Below are 22,217 nucleotides of genomic sequence, written 5' to 3'. Positions count from 1 at the left end.
GTGTAGATAGTAACATCTTTTCCCGTTTCCCTTGTCATGCCTGGGCCTACTGCACAATTCCTGCAATTGATATAGCTATCCCCTCCCACATGTAGGAGGATCCATGCAACAACAACCAATCCTAATTTCTCTATGCAGGACATGAAATATAGTTGTTCAGATTTGTGGAGAAACCGGTGTATGAAGTAGAATTTCAGAAAGAAGTTTTTGTTGGCTCATGCTGCTATTCATCACAAATATGAGCCTCACATATTTCATTTAAGCCCCACTGAAATTTCATTTAGCTATTTTGTATGATCACCCTTGTGACCATACTAAAATATCCCAGCTTACAGCTTTTATGGAATGTTTGAACTTACTGAATGTATGGAAACATGTCCAGTCCTTAAAATTTATTTGGCATATGCTCACATTACTCTAATTTTCACATGGCTAACACCATAAATTCTAGTTTCTTTAACCCTCAAGATGAAACTTTAGTTGACTTTGGCAAAAAAAAGTTGTGTGTGTCTTGAACACACAATGCATTTGTCTTCCATTCAGACCTAGACTCTGGTCCATTTAAAGGCAAATTCAGAATGTCAGATTGACTTTGAAATTGTCTTCCCTTTTCGTCTCCTGTAACACATTAGACATTTTCTGCTTTTTGATTGTTCATTAGTTGGTGTTGATAATGAATTGACTGAAGGAGATGATGATGATGATGATGATGATGATGATGATGATGATGATGATGATGATGATGACGATGTCGACTTAATCATTCATTCATTTTGGCAAATTATTTCCAATACTACCTTTAGGGTAATCTTATTCATGCTAACTCATAAATAAGCCTCACTGAATTTAGTCGGGCTTACTTATGGGTAAGTGAGTATGATTGTATCATTAGTTTCCCCTCTCTTGAGATTAACATTTATAATTTGAAATGATCAAAAACCTGAACAAATACCATAATATTTGTTACTCATAACATTTTCCTCTTCAACTTTTTCCCTATTTTCAGAGTTAACTCTCTTTCTCTCTTTTTTCTATTTACAATGTTAATATATTCTCAAAAAATCCCTCCTGTTTTGTCATTTCTGATCGCAGTGATACTTAATGAAATTCCAGGAAACAATTGTAAATGGGATGATTAAAAGAAAAATCGAGCTGCTCTCCCAGCATGATCACTAGATTCAAAAGAAATGCTTGCACTCTTTGCATTTGATAGCAGCTAGACATCAGGGATGCAGGGAAGCTTATTATTAACTTGGAGTCTATATCCTATCTATGCATATTTAACTGCAATAAAAAATTCTTAAAGAAGAAACCCCAGAAATGCCTAAAAAAGAGAAATAGGAAAAAAGATATAGTCAGGATGAAGACACTGAGAACATATTGACAAGTAAAAAGTGCAGGTAAAAGAAAGTACCTTGAGAAAACACAAACATTGAGGCAACACAGCACTTCTGACACCTGAATGTGTTCATATACATACATGCACAACTTGAAAATGTAATAATAGGGTAAGAATCAAAACTCCCATCCCTGGCTCCTGAATTAGTTGAAAATGTTTGTATGGAGGACATTTCCAAACATGAGATCTCCCAGTAGCCTACTTCAATGTCACTGGGAACTTGGTTAGAATGCAATGCTACTGGGAAGCCTTTCCATGGGGTCCCCCAGGAAATCAAGAGGTTCCATCTGAAAATATTCACTTATTGAGCTAAAAGGGAGAAGAGGACAATTTGATATAACTTATTAATTGTTTGATTAGATACATATGTTTTTAAAAGAAATCCATAGGTTCAAACATTTCCCTATTTCATAATTTTCCATTTCTACATGCTTACATTTGCCATTATGATGAAATTACAATACCCAAATTAACTGTTCAAATATATATATAGACAGAATACAACAATATATATAATCAGTTCACCAACATACAGAGCAGAAAACCAATATTGGACAAATAACACCATTTGTAACTGTTATTATGTGCTATCAAGTTTGACATATTGCAAGTCTATTCTAGGGTTTTGCTGGCAAGAATATTCCTGGAAGGTTTGTGGCTGCCTTCTCCTTAGGCTGAGAGATGACTTGCCCAAGGTCACCCAATGGGTTTTCATGGTTAAGTAGGGATTCCAACCCCAGACTCAGGTTCCACCACTAAACACACTGGATCATATAATACCATATGTGTTCATAATTAGAGAATGACAGTGATCGTTGGAAATATTAATACCAGTGTAGAGGTCTTTAGTAACTGCTATATGAAATTAAATTAATATTTTCTTTTAAATCACAAATGGTTGAGCCTGGAATACGGGGATTGAATGAAAAGTAATACCTCCACTTTCGTAACTCCTCAACAGATGGTAGTGCTGGTATGTGGCAGGTACTGTCCTTTTCAGTAGACTCTCCTCTACAGTTCTATTTGGCGGGAAGCCTTAGCATTGAACGGTTGTGTTGTTAAAGTGCAAAGTATAGAACCCTGCACAGACGGTCGGTCGATGCGACTCAAGCAACCTGCAGTCATTGAATTCTTGACAGAAGAAGGTGTCATCTCAAAGGAGAAAGGCATCACCTTCATTCTCGTAATGCGAGAGGAGTTCCTGGCAAATTTCAAGTCTGTGCGCTTTTATTTCAGGGGTCAGCATCCTGGGTACCCATTGTGCACAGATCTTCCGATAGCCAAGCAAAGCAATAATGTGACCCACACGTTCTTGTGAAATTCCGATTATGCTTTACATTTCTGAGTGATAGGACGATCATCCTGAATCAATCTGTCAACCTTTTGCTTGTGAAACTCGGTGGTTGCTGGCACAGGACGCCCAGTCCTGTCAGATGTTCCCACCTCAACATTTTTAAACTTACTCGCCCAACGACCCACAGTACTCACATCAGCACAATCACTATAAACAGGTTGCATTATCTGATGAACCGCCTTTGGGGTGACACCTTCTGCTATCAAGAATTCAATGACGGCCGGTTGCTTAAGTCGCATTTACCGACCATCTGCGCAGTGTTCCATACTTTTCACTTTAACAACACAACCATCCAATACGAAGGCTTCCCGCCAAATGGAACCGTAGAGGAGAGTCTACTGAACAAGCCATTACCTGCCGCATACCAGTACTGCCATCTGTTGAGGAGTTACGAAAGTGGAGGCATTACTTTTCATTCAACCCTCGTAGAACCTTTAAGGTCTTCAAATGCCTGTTGGTATATACTAATCAAATTAGAACAGCCTTGGCGTTGGCATATGTTCCTAGACAGGTAAAATTCCCATTGCATCCATGGACTTAAGGCTTTGGCAACTCACATTCAAGATTGGACAGAAGCAAATTCATGGATTAAGAAAAGACAAATCCAAAATAATTCAAAATAGGGAGTTCCATAACAAAGTTTTAAACAGCCCAGAGACGCCAAACTAGCTAATACAAGAAATGCCAAGAGATGTCATGGGAAACAAAACATATTCTAATGTTGCACACAGTAAAGAAACCAACAAGAATCAGGCAGTCACTGTTTGCCTGACAAAATTCCAGCCAAGATTTCAACACTGAGCACGACTCAAACTTCTTTTTGTCCAGTAAATGGTGTGAGAGTTTCTGCTCAGGAAATCTCTGAAGTTAAATTGCAGATAGACCCAGCAGAAAACCTTGAAAGCACAGGCAGGCCGAAACAGGGGCTTTTAAAACTAATAAAACATCCATCAGTGCCTCTGGTTTATTCTTCAATTCATAGAAAGCCATTACTTTCTTTAGTTGCAAAAACTCTGCCTGGAGACTTCAAAGCCTTTGTAGAAAAGTCTGAAACTAATTACATTTGCTTTCATTTAGGTAATAAGAATGATCTTTCCAAATGGTTGTTAATTCTTTGTAATTTGTTGACCATGCTGCATACACTGCCGTGTTGTTAAGAAAATTCTCTTAAGAAACCTTTTCTCATAATCTTCTGCCATTTGGGATTAAAATAAAAATAATTCTTCTACATGTATTAAGTACCTTTCATACTGAATGTGATAAAGACCTGCACGTTGAAATGCATATTACCAAAGTGCTTTGTTACCATCTCATTATGAGTATATATGATACTATATAGACAGGTCACAGGGTTTCTGCTCTTTTTGTTAATGAATTGATTTTATATTTTAATATAACTATAGGTTCTCTGCTGGTTTGAGGCTAATGAAAATGTCTGGCAGTCCCAGCGCTTCACTTGCCCATATAATCTCAAACTGTGTAATAACTAAGTAAACAACTGATGTTACCCCCTAAAAATACAGCCTGCCAATGCCAATCACTAAAACGTCATTAATAAATTAAGCTAATGTTCATAAACATAAAGGAAGATGATCTTTCAAATTAGCAGAGTGCATTGCATTGCATTTAGAAAATATGCAGCAGTATGCATTGCATATGGAACCTCACTTACCTGATTTAATAATTTAGAAGAGGATTTACTTGAAGCTTATTGATGTTTCATGAAATATTGGGCTTTCTCAGTGTTCATTTTACAAAATCTAAAAATATGAATTGGAAGCTCTTTCATAGTCAATTACTTTTGAACATATGGGTGACTTCATCCTTTCATGATGAAACTGTGCCATTCAGTAGGTTCTAAGACTTCTGATAGTGAGTCTTATTCCTTAATCACAGCATACCAACTTCCCATGGGTGGCATGTGGTAGGAAATGTAATCCTTCCACAAACCGCCAGCCACCATTACTATTTTGCTTGCTTCCCCTTTGCCATTGATTCTAAAATAACAATAAAAAAGTTAAACCAAGCTGGTATTTTGCTGTGGTGGTGACACAAGTAGGAGCAACATGGCTCAGTTATAATATGGAGAATAAGTAACATAATAAATTAATAATATTAAATAATACACCTGACTAATTAATGATCATTGTTAATTAATCATGTTAACTAATTTTAATTAACCTGCAGTTATTTCCTTTCTTCCATCATTAAACAATCTTCCTTTATGGTTAAACACTGACCATTGTTAGTATCAGCGATGAATTAGCTATAATCTTGTACCCCTGTATCGAGTTCACATGTGTTGTCTTGTTTCTGCAGAATGTAATTGTAACCGTTTTGGCTCAATCCGTGATCGCTGTAATGAAAAAGGAATGTGTGAGTGTAAGCAGGGAACAACAGGGCCTAAGTGTGATAAGTGTCTGCGGGGATATTACTGGCACAACCAGGGCTGTCAATGTAAGTAATTGCCCTACCTCTGACCTACCTTCCCCTGCCACTTGATGCCTGTACTTATCTGTGCCAGCATGTGCAATGCTTAACAGCAGGGCTACCTCTCTTTCTCCAAAGGCTTTCAAAACTCGTTTTGCTTGAAGATTAAAGAGAGCATTCAACTGACAATGCAATCCATTCGTTTCAATATGTTATGTACTGCTCGCTCCACTTGTTTCTACTAATGGCTAGAGTTAACTAAAGGAATGTATTTTTCTGCATTGACAGCTAGAAAAATAAAAGTAAGGTGAGGTATATCCATTGATGCATGTGCATTTCATTTTAATTTTCTGCCAATACTAACTTAACACCAAGAGTGAGATATGAAAACATTATCTGTCAAAAAACTATTGCCCAGTCTCACAACCATAGTGTTATGTCTCCATTTTTAATTCAAACCATGGCTAGTTCTGTGCTCAAGTGGACTGTTGGAAGCAAAGTCAATAGCTAAGATGGATATTAGCTCCAGTGTAGATATGATTCTAACCATGAGAAGCACATGAAATGAAGGAGATGAGGAATTTTAGTGTGGGAAGAAAAAAGGAGGGAGCGGGGACAGACAGGAGTTGTTGAGCTGAAGACTTCCACTATCAAAACCATAGTTAAAGATTAACAAATGCACTGAACCAAAATATTGCGATCCGCCAAGCTATTAATGACCTAAGTATTATTGCCCAACAAGCAACACAAAATCAAGGGGTTAATGCAATAATGGAATATCAGGTAGGTACAATATAAATATCCCATAAAATACATCTGCATCTCTAGACATGCAGTGGAAATCTGCAGTAAAGTCAGCTATTTGGAATAAATATTCTGTTAAACAAATATAGTCTAGATATCCACTAATGGGTTATCAACAAAAATATTTGATTTGATTTGCTTACTGCTTGATGTTGTTTGCTTAATGCCAATGTATTCCTATTTGTGAATTGCTTGTAGTCTTTCTCAGTGGTTATTGGTTATTGACTATGCTGCTATCATGTGTGTTTTGCTATTCCTTTGGGGAGACATGTCAATTCATAACTGCAATTAGGGCACACCCTAGATCTGCAATGGTGTATCAAAGGCCTTTGCCAATATGAATGTGTGGAGAGAGGAGAGTTCATGTAAGTCACCCTCAGTGGCCCTCCTTAAACATGGAGTTCTTTATCAAACTGCTGTGTTCCTACTACCAACTATTGTATGAGTTGTTGGAGTGCAGAGTTGTGTGGTACAAAGAATAACAATGCTGTCTTAAATATGGTGTTATGCCATCTCACTGGGGATGAGGGCATGCACAGAGCTTTTTATATGCAAGTATAATATCTTTCCAAAATTGCTCATAAACATGATCTGATCATATGTATTATAATTTGCTTTTAATGTGAGGATATTACATTGTTCTGATGACTAGATTTGGAAATCTGTTTGGGATAGTGTGAATACTGTGTAAAGATCAGCGATGAATTCGCTATACTGTTGATGAATTAGCACCATACTGTTGCTGCTGCTCAGTCGTTTAGTCGTCTCCGACTCTTCGTGACCTCATGGACCAGTCCACGCCAGAGCTCCCTGTCGGCCGTCACCACCCCCAGTTCCTTCAAGGTCAACCCAATCACTTCAAGGATACCATCCATCCATCTTGCCCTTGGTCGGCCTCTCTTCCTTTTTCCTTCCATTTTCCCCAGCGTCGTGATCTTTTCCAAGCTTTCCTGTCTCCTCATGATGTGGACAAAATACTTCAGCTTTACCTCTAATATCCTTCCCTCCAGTGAGCAGCCGGGCATTATTTCCTGGAGGATGGACTGGTTGGATCTTCTTGCGGTCCAAGGCACTCTCAGGATTTTCCTCCAGCACCAGAGTTCAGCCTTCCTTATGGTCCAGCTCTCGCATCCATAGGTTACTATGGGGAATACCATTGTTTTGACTATGCTGACCTTCGTTGCCAGTGTGATGTCTCTGCTCTTCACTATTTTGTCAAGGTTGGCCATTGCTCTCCTCCCAAGAAGTAAACGTCTTCTGATTTCCTGGCTGCAGTCTGCATCTGCAGTGATCTTCGCGCCTAGAAATATAAAGTCTGTCACTGCCTCCACGTTTTCTCCCTCTCTTTGCCAGTTATCAATAGGTGTAGTTGCCATGATCTTGGTTTTCTTCACGTTTAACTGCAACCCAGCTTTTTCACTTTCTTCTTTCACCTTGGTGATAAGGCTCCTCAGCTCCTCCTCGCTTTCGGCCATCAGAGTGGTATCATCTGCATACCTAAGGTTGTTGTACCTGCATCTATAGTATAATTGCTATTTGTTTCACAAAATGTAGAAAACACCACATGCATACATTATTTCATGCATGAGCATTATCTCACCAAAATTAGAACAGATGTACAAGGGGTTGTACAGTACTGTGCCAGAAGTGCATCCATGCCACTTTATCCTAAATTGGCTACAACTTCCCAGCTCCTGCTGCCTTAGGTGACTGCCTTGTGTTGTGGTCAGTTCTATCAGGTTTCTCCATACTAGACTGCAGCCATGTAAGAGAAGATACAATTATGCATTGTATCTTGCACAGCATGTTTTTGTTTAGAAACACCTAGTAACTTCAGGAAAGCATTCCTATTTTTGGGTTAACTCTGGGTGAGGATCAGTGGTTGACTCATTTTCCTTTGGCTCTGTTATTGGGGATTCAAGGAGATGGTGTAAAGCAAAACAAAAACAACCACCAACAGTCCAAAATTGCTTTTGGATAATATACAAATAACATGATGCCAAATGATATACAAAAAAGTACAGGATATACTCTCTCTTTTTGATGAAAATCACCATCACTTTCCTGTCCACTATTGTTAGAATATTGCTACTTTATACGTCAATGGAGCCAAGCTATCAGACAACATGACTGATAAACAGTAGGCCACACACTCCAGGTCTACTGCGGATAGCATCAGAATGGTATCAGATGGGAAGCCTGTGAGAATCTACTAGTGTGTGTTTCCTTGTTACATCTGAATCTCAAAACTAGCACTCTCCCAAAGTTGGGATCATTTGGTTCAGAGTCAAACTCAGCTATACATCATCTTCTCCGGTTGGATTACACAACCTTTATAATCAAGATTCCCTTTCTTGATCACATTCTTTATTATGCTAGTGTGGAAAGTTACAAGAGCTGCAACATCTTTCTAATGTGTTATAAATATTCCCTAAAGATTACTTGCATGAACATGCAAAGCATACACTCTGTAAAAATCCTTGTCACAACAGAGTCTAAGACAAGAAACTGTCCAATGTGAATGTCAATATTTATCATAACCAGCTCCGGAGACCCAGATGGCATAGTGGACTAAGTGACTTGAAGGTTGGGTTTCTGTCCTGAAGGCTGCCAGGTTCGAATCCCACTCAGGGAGAGCGCGGATGAGCTCCCTCTATCAGCTCCAGCTCCGTGCGGGGACATGAGAGAAGCCGCCCACAAGGATGGTCAAAACATCAAAACAGCCGGGTGTCCCCTGGGCAACGTCCTTGCAGACGGCCAATTCTCTCACTCCAGAAGTGACTCAAGTTGCTCCTGACACAAAAAAAATAAAAATAACCAGCTCCGAGTATTTCTTGACTAAGAAAGTCCTATGACTTATGGGGTCATCATAAATTAATTGGGAATCTTCTGACAGGCAACTTAAATCTAATTGGATTTGCCTAGTATTTTAATTTCATGTCAGCATCACAGGGCAAGACAACACCTTTCAGATCTCATACTGGTTGAGCCTCCTTCATCTAGAAATCTATAGTCTGAAATACTCCAAAATACTCCAATACTCCACTACCGCCCTCACAAGGTATTTCTCTGAGTTCTGGTTAAATTGTTAAATAAAAGGGGAGGATTTTGCTCTCACTTCCTGGAAAATGTATCAACAGCCAGTGAGTAACAGCCAGTCAGCAGATGCTGGACATTTGCTGCATTGTCCCCCTTCTCTATCTATCTATCTACCTACCTACCTACCTACCTACCTACCTATATTCCACAGTCCAAAAAAATCTGGTCCCAGGCACAGTCCATACTAAAGCATAACCTATACTAAAATCTCAGGCAATGTTGTCTTCAACTTCTGTCACATTAAGCTAAGAGATCCTATTGATTTTTCATGACCTTTTAAGAAACAAAAGTAGGAAAATTATATGTAAATTGTGATTCAAGGTATGTCATGGATTTAATTTAACCAAAACTCAGAGAAATTCCATTTGGGAGGAGAGGTTAGAGCTTCCACATTCTTCTAAGCTGATGGGGCTGAACCTCTATACCCCACCCCCATGTTCTAACAAGCTCCTCAGGGGAGGTATACAGAGGCTCAGCCCTGTCTCACACTCTTGGGAAGAGGCCCCTTCCCTAGCCCCGCCCCCTGTGTCCCAACAAGTGCCTCAGGAGAAGTGTAGATTCTCAGCCCTGTCTCGGGGTCTTGGGAAGAAGCCACACCCACTCCTCTAGCTCCGCCCCCTGTGTTCTAACAGGCGTCTCGGGCTCAGCCCTGTCTCTGGCAATTGGGAAGAGGCCACGCCTCCTCCCCTGGCCCCGCCCCCAAATGTTACCTGTGGCCAGCACCACCCCCTGGATTGCTGCAGCACCTACCAGGGGGCGGTAGCACCCACTTTGGGAATCACTGCTTTAGGCAAATGAAGTTTAATGGCACTATCCAAGGTGCTGATCTGTATCCCTGAAATAGGTTCAGTACTTTCAATAGGTCCTTCAAAGTTCTTACTAAAATCCAGATCACATTCTCTGTACCACTGTCAAGGAAACTATCAGGCACACTGTGAGAAATTCAAGTTTAAGATCCTTTTTAACAAGGCAGCTCAGTGGATTACCATGGGCTTATCACTTTCTCAGCGTGAAATATTTCACAAGCTTTAAAATAGTGGCAGGAAATATATCTGGTAATAAAACGACATGTTTACCCCAGAAATCTGCAGCTCACTTAAAAGATATATCGGTTCGGTGTTGACCACAAAGTAGCTGGAAAATACTACTGTTTTCCTTTCTGTTAAATTATGGAAACCTTTTTTAAAAAATCACTTTCCAGAGTAAAAAAATATTTTTAAAAGAGTCACACATTGGTAAGGATCATAGAGTGAGAGCTGCCTTTTCACATTTACATTTTATTGGTGTGTTAACTTCATTTTGCACTCCCAGGCATTAACCAGCATCTTGACAAATATCAATTGAGCAAATAAATAAATCTTTGCACATTCCGAGACAGTCTGAAAGGGTTTCTTTGTTTGATACAAGGCTAAAGGACCATTATGTGAAAAAGCATCAACACCATTTCACCTGCTCTAAAGTTTCACCTGGAGACAAACATATTGGCAATTGCCAAATAAACTGAAATAAATAACAGTTTCTGAGTTTTTCAGTTTTAGCACTGGAGCGTGCTATGCTTGTGTGTAGTTTTTAACACATAATTTCCACCCCCACCAGAGCTTACATCTCTGTAATAGGCTGCTGAATCTTTTAATTTACCATTGGAAAATACGTTGCCCTCCAGATCATATGAGAATACAGCTCCCATTAGCCCTACCCAACAAGGCTAACCTCAGTTTTTATTTCTAAAAAGGCAGTCTTCATGCACACAGTTTCACTCAAACTTTTGCTAACTGGGATATGTATTAAAAAAAACATGAATCAGCATCAAACCAATACAGTGAGCTCTCTGAATTTTCAGAATCCAGATTTTTCAGTTTCAGTCTACCATGGATTATCACGCCTTGTATTATTAAATGGTGCCAGCATAAATGTAGATACATTGAAACATGCATGTTTACTACACTATTGTATGGGGCATGACTGCATGGAAAATTTGAACGGTACTCCTGCTGATATGTGGAGCCCACTGCACTCTTTACTATTACGTTGTTTTCCTGGATCTTCTAGCTTACTTGTACTTTGCTAGACCTGACTGGAATTTATTTATTTATTTATTCATTCATTTATTTTATATACAGTATTTATATTACACCCTTCTCACCCTGAAGGGGACTCACGGAGGATTGCAATGAACATATATATGGCAAACATTCAATGCCATCAGACAAACAACATACAGTATAGACACACACAGAGGCAATTTTAACATTTCCAGCTTCGTGAGGGTATGCTCGATTCCGGCCACAGGGGGAGCTGATGCTTCACCATCCACGAGTAACACCGAGTGCTGTACTTCCTCATTGCTTTCCATGTGCTGCTGGCAGTTTTATGGTGTTATAAACTAGCTAAATTAGCCTCCCACATAAAGCATACCTAATTTCCTAGTTGACAGATGCAACTGTCTTTCAGGCTGCTTAGGTAAACAGCAAGCCAGCTATTTAATGGTCGGGGACTTAACCCGTCCCCGGGCTTCAAACTCACGACCTTTCGGTCAGTAGTGATTTATTGCAGCTGGTTACTAGCCAGCTGTGCCACAGCCCAGCCGATATCTAAAATCTCCCACCGGGAAAGGAATACAGAGTGAAATGTGATCTCAGGGAAAGGCACAATAGGAAACGTATCCCTTTGACTTCCCATTGAAACACTGCTCAGGTTCACACACACATTTAATAGATCTTCTGCTAAATAGCAATGAGGTGCCAAGACTGCTTGAAATTGGTGACAGTGGCTAATACTAAGAAAGAGTGGTTTGCCCCAAGGCCACTCAGTGACTGAGTTTAGCACTGAGGTGAAATTCATGCCTGGCATGTACTCGCTTGGTTCTGTTAGTCATGACACGACAATCGCTGTAGGTGACTCAGAAGCAGGAACTAGCTTCAAAAAAGCATAAAATACATGAGGCATTTGCTGTCTAACACTTCCTTTTCCATGTACAGTTGAGCAATCCATTGTTCCCTAGTGTTTCAAATTACATCTTTGTCCCATTATACATTTTCCCATTATTCATTACAAAAAGTTTAGAGTTTCACTGATGTCAGTTCAATCCCAATTAAAGTGAATTGAGGAGACATGAAACACGACATGTCTGAGATAGTGGGGGATCTCTGTGACCCTATGATGCATAGTCTCATTCATCTATATAAAAGTAATTTTATCTTGATGCAAAAATGTAGAAAAAAGTGTTTCACCATGATTTCTTTTATGTTCCTTTTGATATCATTTTTCAATTTGAAAGTTAAAGTGTATATATATAAGGAATCAGTAATGTGTGGAACCCCTGGACATAAATTTCAGGGACCAAGGCAATATGACTATTCATAATCGGTACTTTCTTTTAACCAGCATCATGAACAGTAACTAAATCATAATACAATTATTTAATTAAACTGCAGTAATTGTGAAATCTGCCAATAATTTGAAGTGTGCCAATTCAAAGAAAAAATGTATGTTTGGGGTGGGAGGATTTTGTTTCATTTGCTCATATATGATGCTGATATATCTATGAAAACCAAAGAAATTGAATTTTTCTGATGCTCCTGACTTCAACTGTTGTTCTGACCAAAACTAGCAAGCATGTTTTCATAAGATGTCTGACACTTGTTGCAACACTCTGCATCGATGATACCCTGAAGCTGCACTTGTGAATTTGTTAAGAGCTAATGCCCTTAAATCTTCGAAGTGAAGAAAAACCTAATGGGGTCATTATAAACTGGCTTGATGCCAGCATCAACATGAAGTGCATCCCTAAGGCTAGTTCAATAGGTTGGCTCTGTCCTAGGAGATGCATTTGTCTGATCCAGTAACGATGCCTTTGAACTTAAGTGAATTACTAACTTCAGTTCCCTACTCTCCCACCTTCCTTGCTTTATTGCAGTTGGTTCAAGCATAATGCTATGCCATGAATGAGATATGATACATTATACCAGAAATACATTACATGGATGATCACATTTGAGAGACAGTTTGGAGACCTATCCAAGAGGATATCCCAAACACTACTTTCCTGAGAGATAATCTTAACTACTTTCAGATACTTAGCCAGTAACTTTCAGGATGAATTTGAATCCATGTCTTAATGTCATTGAGACCAGTGACACCATACTAATGGAAGAGCAACAGTTTCAGTACACAAAAGATTCCAGGTTCAAGCAATGTAATCTCCAATTGGAAAAAAGCCATTCTCTATCTGAAATATTGAAGAGGACTATCTGTCAGAACACACAAAACTAGTTTTCTTTATGTGCCATGTAAATCAGGGAAGTACTTAATATTTGCACCCATAGAGTTTCAGTTGCATAGAAGCTGATATGCAAGCTTCTCCACTAATGTAGATTTTTGCCTTTAAAATAACATGGAGTGTTCAGAGAGACATAACATGTCTTGGCAGAGGATTGGACTGGATGGCCCATGAGGTCTCTTCCAACTCTATGATTCTATATGATTCTATGTATGCAGAGATCTAAGAACATCATCTGAACATTGAGATAGAGCCCTGTCATATCAGTAAGATCCTACATTTCCCAATGTGGCTCATGTCTTTATGCTATGATTCACCATCCAAAGATTCTCCAGGGTCTGAACAGATGATGTCATGAGTCTATGTCTCATTACGGGACCCAATCTCTCATGTTGTCAATCCCTTACAGAATGGCTATCAAGAAGAAATAGATTGGTTTTGTTGGAAGGGGCTTAGATCACTTTGGAGGACAAAATAATACGAGCCACTGTAGTGACCAAAAAGGATATACATAGACATAACATGGACTAACACTTCTGTATGCTACTAATAGGATGACAATCATAATGTGTAAATGGGTGTGGATATATTCCATGTAAGAATGAACCATATTATTCTAGAATGTCAGTATACCACGGATTTGTTAGGCCCAAGCCATATTACATTCAGCACCATGCTATTTACCTAATCATATTTCGTACATTTATGATTGTACAGATATAATATGCATGAGGCTTTGTAAAAAAAAAACTGCTTAGCAAACCCCAAACATATGGTGATGGATCAAATGGAAGAAGTGGAAAATGATCAGTGTGAGACAAAGGCACACTGCATCTTGGTTTGTCAGCTGCTTTTGGCTAAATTACATTACAACTACTGGCAATTTGTAGCATATACTCATTAAGAAATGCATAAACGTTAAACAAGTAGTCTATTTGTTTCCCTTTAATTTTTACGTTGTTAATACTTGCTGCCTTTGGTAATAAATAATTTAATACAAGAATATGCCAGGCACTTAGACATTGCTCAGACTAAAAATGTAAAGTGAGTTTACAAGGAAAGAGACAGAAATGTCTATTAGGTGCATGGAATAAAACATACCGCTTGATAGCAATTGCCACTTTAATCTGTTTGACAGCAAATCTACTGAAGGGAAAGCTTATAATGTTATTAATTGAAATGAATTATTCATTGCTTATTTGAGCAAATGCAAGCAGGCCCAGTACTTATTGTGAAATGACAGGTGGGAAGGCATTATCGTAGAGGTTACTCACCCACTAGAACGGTTCTGTAACTTAAGCTTTGCGTGAACTGCTCCCAACCCACCCACTGTTATATAAGAGGTAGGAGAAAAAAGGCAGTAGGACATACAGCAGGTACTAAGGCTTGCAAACAAATATTTCTAAAACTGAGATAAATGAAATCTTCAATAGGACATCTTTAAAAGGTATCAGATAATGAAAGGGAGGTATCTGGCAAGTAAACCATTCTTATTGTGTTCTCCTGTTACATTACTTACCTTTCATTCATCGTTTTAAAACTGGACAACAGTTGCCTCCATGGGAGGAGAAAATAACCAAAGACTACAAAGAATAGGGGGAACTCGCCAACTATTTCCTAAACGCATGTACCATATTAGTCAAAACAATGCTGCTAACAAATAATTTGTCATTACAGTACAACCTGATTATTCATGGATTCAATATCCACAGTTTCTAATCTCCTATCCTAGGGTCATTGGCCCATCCAGCTCCATTACCACAGATGCCAGTTTGCTATAGCAAGAGCAACATTTCCTGCTTCTTGGGAGGGGGTTGGACTGGATGGCCCATGAGGTCTCTTCCAACTCTACTATTCTATGATTCTATGAACAAGAAATATTCCAAATGACCAGTTAGTGCAAAATCTCTGTCTTCAACATAAAAACTAGTCCCTCAATATGTTTTGATACTAAGATGATGTGATCTCCTGTAATTCCTTAATTTCTTTTGAAAAGTGTTTAAATTTCTTCCCATCAGTCAAGAAACTCACTCAGGGAACATAACTATGTTCTAATACCCATGTAATCCAGTTTGTTATTTTCATGGTTTGAAGCACTGAAGGTTATAACAGAAACACAGCAAGTAAAATCAGATAAGTGATAATCTGAATGAGGACCAAAAGAGACTTGACGATGAAGCCTTCTGTTCTTTGTATTTCGCAAACCACAGCGGTGGGAATGGACAGGTCCAGGGATAATTTAAATTAGGTGTGAGATTACCCCTTTCCTTCACCCCTAGTTACTATTTGCCCAGCAAATGGAGAGCTATGCCTACATATCTATCATTTAGGCTTCTTCAAACTAACCAATTATAGCACTTTTGATGTCACTTTTGATGCATCCTACAGTAATCTGTATTTTGTCATTTAGTGAAGTACTAGAGGCTTCAAATTCTATGTACCCCTACTAAAATGGAAAATGGCAGCATTCCAAAGGCTAGAATCATCACAATCAATGTAAAATTGTAGTGCTATAATTGTATTGTGTGAAAGAACCCCCTATCAAGTCTTGCGATGATAGAAATCAACAGTTACAGTATAGAAATAGATTACCAGTGCATTTGATCAACACAACTCTCATTTTGGAATGGAAATTCTATAAAGGAGAATTTACAGTTTATGAAATTATAATCTTTGTAATTCAATAACAAACTTCAATACCTAAGGCATCCACAACAACTGTTTTCTACATCAAAGTGTAGAATCTTTTTTGATGTAATCTGACCTGAAGTAGATGCAAACATTTAATATTCGTGCATGTGTTAGAGAACTATAACCTAATACTTTTAACATAATTATTAGAGAAGGCCAAACATTGATGCTGGGTCTGTGTTACTCTAGGCTGTTAGAAGGAAAAATATGAATATTCTTTGGTTCATGTTGAAGGCTTTTTCAGAGAAGACATAAGAAAATGTGTAAATCTTCAATATCATACCATATTTTAAAGAGCAATGAGTGGGAGACATTTCCAATAAAGAGATTATTTATTTTCATCATATATTTTATGGTCCTGGAGCAGTAACGCAGCAATAAATTATCTGTATTTTTCCTCCTGTGAAGCAGATATATATATTTTAAAAATTGGATATCTGCAACATTACGCTTGTAAATCTCCCTTCCCCCTTTAGCCTGGTTAATAGAAGTGATATTATCATTTTCTTCCACTCCATAATATCCACAGAATTTTGTGCAGTCCTTCAAGACTTGTCAGTCCAAGCCTTGCTCAGTTTCCCATAAGACTGGGGGAAGAAGTGACCTCTACTAGTTGGGTACACAGAATATGTAGTCCTCCAGCCCATTTTTGTGGACTTCAAAATTGTAGAGTCTGACACTTCTGAAGGCTTTTACTAAAGAGATAAAGCCATGATCCTCAATATATTTTCCTATAAATAAACAACTGTTACATATTGTTGTAGCAGGGCCGGACTCAAGTTCTTCTAACATCTTTCCCCAACATTTCAGAAATTAGATTCATATGAGCACATGGCCTTTCTTGCTTAGTTATTATGCAACTGAGTAATTGAAAACCAGGTGGAGGGGACATCAGGAAATTTCCCTGCCTCTATATTTTAGGGTGTCCAGTAGCACACTGGCAATTTGGAACAAACGTGCAAGTGTTGAGTACAGTGTATCACCTCCTGGTCTTGGAAGCATTACTTTTTTTTTATGTTGCCGCTACCATAGTGGTAGGCATTCGTGCAGATGTAATCCAAAAAGTCACTGTTTCAAACTATGTATCTGACCATAGGATAGAACCATCAAGGCAAGTAGAGAATTTCAGTTTTTAGAGAAAAAAACAAAATATAAACAGCCTAAAGAGTCACACCATGGAATTAAAGAGGTGAAATAAATAAGCCAGAACTTGTAATTATTTAAGAACCTATCTTGTGATTACTTTTTATTTTTCAGGTAAGTGTAGCAAAGCAGTTCACAGACAAGTCACACTCTTCTTGTTCTCACTAATCAAATGTGTGCCTTTTGCATGTGTACCTCACACCAAGACCTATTTATAGCAATACCCATTCAGTGAGTATAACCAGAAATAGTGATACTCTTACATGATTATTATATGACATGTGAAACACAGCAGGGCAATTTAACATCTCTGGGTGGAATTTCTGCCTAAATATCTAACAGATTTTAGGATAAGCCTTGTCATTGGGCATCAGGAGATCTTATAAGGTATGAAAAACAACTGTATGCACTTCTCAGTTGCCAGTCCTTAAGTAACAGTTTACTCCCAACAGCAAAATATCTTAGGCCAAACCTTCCTTTTCAAGATGTTATCTTAAAACTGATCAAGTAATACTGGACTTAATGCACCTGTGTCATTATACTTATATCTTTATCTGGGAATATATCCTGACTTGTGGTGCTTCGCATGATAAAATCTAGTTAGCTTCTCTACGAAAACTTCTCAAATAAGCATGCTACAGTTGGGGTGAGAATATGAATATTGTATTCTGAAGTCCAATAATTTGTTCTGGTTTTAGTACTTAAATGCAATAGGATATTTCTGAGATTTGAAGGAAATTTGTCTTAAAGAATTAGTTTTCAAAATTGTACAAAACCAGATATTTACTCCAGTGTATATATGTGTTATATTTTATCCTATACGGTTACAGTTGTGTTTGATTAGGCTGTTGCTATACTAGCCATTGAATCCAGGGCCAGTCTGGAGCAGAAAGGCTCCATACTGGTTCCAGAGGTGGTCACACCATCATCTCAAAACCTTCAACAGTGGTGGGTTGCAGCCACCAGTCAGGCCGAAACCACATTAGCCCTGCTTGATCATCACTTCACTTTTGTGTCACTTCTCCCAGCTGACTGCAGAGCTCCATGTCAACTCCTCTCCATCCTGGGTGTTCTGTTCTTACATCAAGGGGGATATCTAGATGTAACCAGGAAAAAGGACAGAGACAATGTGATGATATATTGTTAAAGGCTTTCACAGGCAGAATCACTGGGATGCTGTGTGGTTTCCGGGCTGTATGGCTGTGTTCTAGCAACATTTTCTCCAGACCTTTTATATGCATTTGTTGCTGGCATCTCCATAGGATCCTCTAAAGATGGCCAGCCCCAGATGGAAGCAAATATCACCCCAATCTGATGATGTCAGAATAGGTACCTGCAAGGGCCAGGAGATTACAACTGGGAATGATGGTGATAGCAACATGGACATGACTCCATCTCCTTTCTCCCTGCACTGATGTGTACAGGAGAAGGTGATGGCTGCAGTGTTCCATCTGGCCAGGATTTTTCAGGCCATGTCTATACTGTCATTCCAGCTATGCCAATCCAACTGTCCATGTTGCCCCAAAGCCACAGGATACTTTGGGGTTTCAGGCAAACTTGGCATATCTTCCTGCTTTTACTGCAGTCAGGTAAAACTAGATTAACCTTGTTTGTACCATAATGGTCACCAAAGGTTGAGGAATGTCATGAAAACAGACAGCTAATTCAAGGTGAGTCCAAGTTTTAATGCTCATGTAGATAGGCTCTTATTTATACATTATATGATGGCTACCATGTTTCACGCTTCAATTCTTAGTCCAGTTTATACGGACTAAACTACGTAATGAACTGTCAAATGTTAGAATTTGATCAGACTTCACAAAGGTTATGCCATACAATTTCTGTATTTGTTGAGACATTCAAGTGCTCAGGATACAATATGCAAATTCTAAGTGGAAAATTTGTTTCATCTCTAAATATAATCAGTGCCTGCCTGATGGAATCACAAGGTAATTGATCTTTTCCAAGGATGCTGGTTCACAGTAAATGAAACCTTATGAATTCACCTCTTAAAATACATGTCTACCAACTGCAAAAATCAGAAAGAGAGAATTAGACTCCTTTAAATATCTGGTGTCTTGCTCCAAAAATAACTACTAATAATTAATCAGACAAATGAATGCATTCAGTAATGAATTAATAAGGCAAAAGTACACACATGTTCATCTATTTTAAAAGGTGCTTTACTTAACCCATTAACAATTATTTACACAATTGAATTTCCCACCTTCCTTGTTTCATTCTCTCACAGTAATATGAACTTGTCTACCAGTGTTGATGATAACTTTTTAAATAGATTGCATCCATGAAGTAAGATTCAGTTGTAGGGGACCAGATGAGAGTGGGTGGCATTTTGCAGTAAATTTAATTCAGTCAGCCTTGGAAAATACACAGTGCAATGATATCAGGACATGGCTAAGCAGTGCTTGATGTTCAAGGAAAGGGAGATAAAGAGATACATCTCTTTCATTTGTAACCATATACCTAGCTTTAATATCTAGTTCTCACCTCTGCTGAAATACAGGGAGCCACAAACCAGAGGAAAGTGTAGCTCAACTTTAATTTTTCAATTGAAATTATTTCTCAGCTCTTGAGGTACTTGATCTTAGGGTTACCAAAATTAAAGGTGACACTAGTTAAAACAGTTTTCTAATAAAAATCCCCTTTTAAAATTCAGAAAAAAGATTAATGGGTTTTTAAAAAGAAGTACCTCCCAACTAGTAGGGTCAGATCAGCCAATTTACTTCTATTATAAACATTTATGAACCCGTATGCATGATTCTGTCCTTTTCTCTGGTAATGTTTATCCTGTAGAATCAATTAACAAACACTTACAATTATTTACAACCAATTTCATTTCATTTTATAATGGATAGGGATTCTTTGCTACTGACATGATAGTTATGAACTTATTGACATATCCATTAAAATCTCTATTTTGTGAAACTTAAAGTTAGATCTACATAATCTGAAACTAAAAATAGATGTGTTGTCGAAGGCTTTCATGGCCGGAATCATTGGGTTGTTGTGAGTTTTCCGGGCTTTATGGCCATGTTCCAGAAGCACTTTCTCCTGACGTTTTGCCCACATCTATGGCAGGCATCCTCAGAGGTTGTGAGGTATATTAGAAAACTAAGCAAGGGTGGTTTATATATCTGTGGAAGGTCCAGGGTGGGAGAAAGAACTCTTGTCTGTTGGAGGCCAGTGTGAATGTTGTAATTAATCACCTTGATAGGCATTTAATGGCTGTTGGCGATGTGGATGAAACGTCAGGAGAAAATGCTTTTGGAACATGGCCATATAGCCTAGAAAACTCACAGCAACCCACTAAAAATAGATGTTTGAACAGATCTTCAAAACAATGATGTCATTTTTCTGAGCTAAAGCAGCATAAAAATAGAATCAACTTCCAGAGGAAGATTGTTGAGGTTTTTCAGAACTCACGTAGAGGAACAGAAGCAGTAATTAAAGTTTTTAATTATCAATAATAATCCAGACAGGAATCTATTATCTTCCTCATTGTGTGACATACAAATGCAGAGGATTCTCCTTCAGTTACCAAATGTGGAATAATTCTGTTCAAAGCATTTCCATAAGCATTTTGCTATGCACAGCAGGTGTCTTGCATGAAAATGTACATGACAGACCCAAGTACGCCTTTGGATCCATTCTAATCTACTTATTAACATGTGTAAGGTTATGATTTTTCTTCTGACAAATACTGGAGTGTGCATAAAGAACTCAGCCAGAACAAATTTCTCCTTTAAGGCAGGCATAGGACTTTCAAATGAGATGCTCTACATAATACTTTTCTATGTCAATATCACAATTGTATTACTGCAGTTCTGAATCCATTGCATTTTTCAGAGATACACAAAATGCTTTGACTGCCAGCTTTGATGCTTTACCTTGCATGGCCATACTATAGGACTGTCCTTGGGTGGAATGGCAAATGTTGCCCCACTATCCAGGTTAAACTATCTAGAACATATAACCAACCAAGCTAACATGGCACACAAAGCAAGCAATACAAAATGCATCTTTTCCTGATATTTAAAAAAGTCCTGTTAGTATAAAGTAGGAAATGGAATTACATTTAGTTGTCTTTTCAGGACACTCAACATTTGCTGCATAAAATGCCTACCTGTCTCAGTTCTAATGGCAGACAGGCCCTCCCATACTAAATGCTTTTACTAAAAGAGAGGGTGCCAGCTTACATATGCTGGACTACACCACATAATTATGTTGTTGTTGCTTACTCATTCAGTCGCTTCCAACTCTTCGTGACCTCATGGACCAGCCCATGCCAGAGCTCCCTGCCACCCCCAGCTCCTTCAAGGTCAAGCCAGTCACTTCAAGGATACCATCCATCCATCTTGTCCTTGATCAGCCCCTCTTCCCTTTCCTTCCATTCTCCAAGCTTTCCTGTTTTCTCGTTATGTGGCCAAAGTACTTCTTTGCCTATAATATCCTTCCCTCCAGTGAGCAGTCGGGCGTTATTTCCAGGAGTATGGACTGGTTTGATTTTCTTGTGGTCCAAGGCACTCTCAGGATTTTCCTACAACACCACGGTTCAAAAGCATCTATCTTCCTTCACTCAGCCTTCCTTATGGTCCAGCTCTCGCATCCATAGGTTAATACGGGAAATGCCATTGCTTTAACTAAGCGGACCATCATTGCCAATGTGATGTTCTCTACTCTTCACTATTTTATCGAGATTTATCATTGCTCTCCTCCCAAAAAGTAAATGTGTTCTGATTTTCTGACTGCAATCCACATAATTATATGCTACAGCAATCAAGTTAAACTTGCCCCACTGGAACAAGAGAAGGAAGGAGTTGCAACCATTTTATTGTCATCAGGGAGATATCTATCCCTTCCCCCCCCCCCCCCCCCAAAGCATAGTCCTACTCATGAGACAGTGGAAAGTAATCATCTTACATATTAAACCTCTGAGGAACAAGAAATTGCTGTGAATAGCAAAAGCTGTCTGTGCATATCATATATTCAAAAGTCTA

The 22,217-nt window shown here is 38.6% G+C and overlaps 1 protein-coding gene across 12 annotated transcripts in view; it reads left to right on the top strand.

The window, feature by feature from the left end:
* The window catches only part of ntng1 (netrin G1), a 346,261-nt gene that overhangs the window by 307,752 nt on the left and 16,292 nt on the right, over positions 1 to 22,217 (top strand). For 7 of the 12 annotated variants that reach the window (XM_008109115.3, XM_008109116.3, XM_003220035.4 and 4 more), the window contains one exon: positions 5,073 to 5,210. The exons of the other annotated variants lie outside the window; for them this stretch is intronic. In XM_008109115.3, the coding sequence (XP_008107322.2) occupies positions 5,073 to 5,210 (138 nt within the window). The remainder of the gene's footprint in view (positions 1 to 5,072; positions 5,211 to 22,217) is intronic. 12 annotated transcript variants of the gene reach the window in all.

The sequence above is a fragment of the Anolis carolinensis genome, chromosome 4, assembly GCF_035594765.1.
Source record: "Anolis carolinensis isolate JA03-04 chromosome 4, rAnoCar3.1.pri, whole genome shotgun sequence".
Lineage (NCBI taxonomy): Eukaryota > Metazoa > Chordata > Lepidosauria > Squamata > Dactyloidae > Anolis > Anolis carolinensis.
This window is presented reverse-complemented; position numbering and strand designations above follow the sequence as displayed.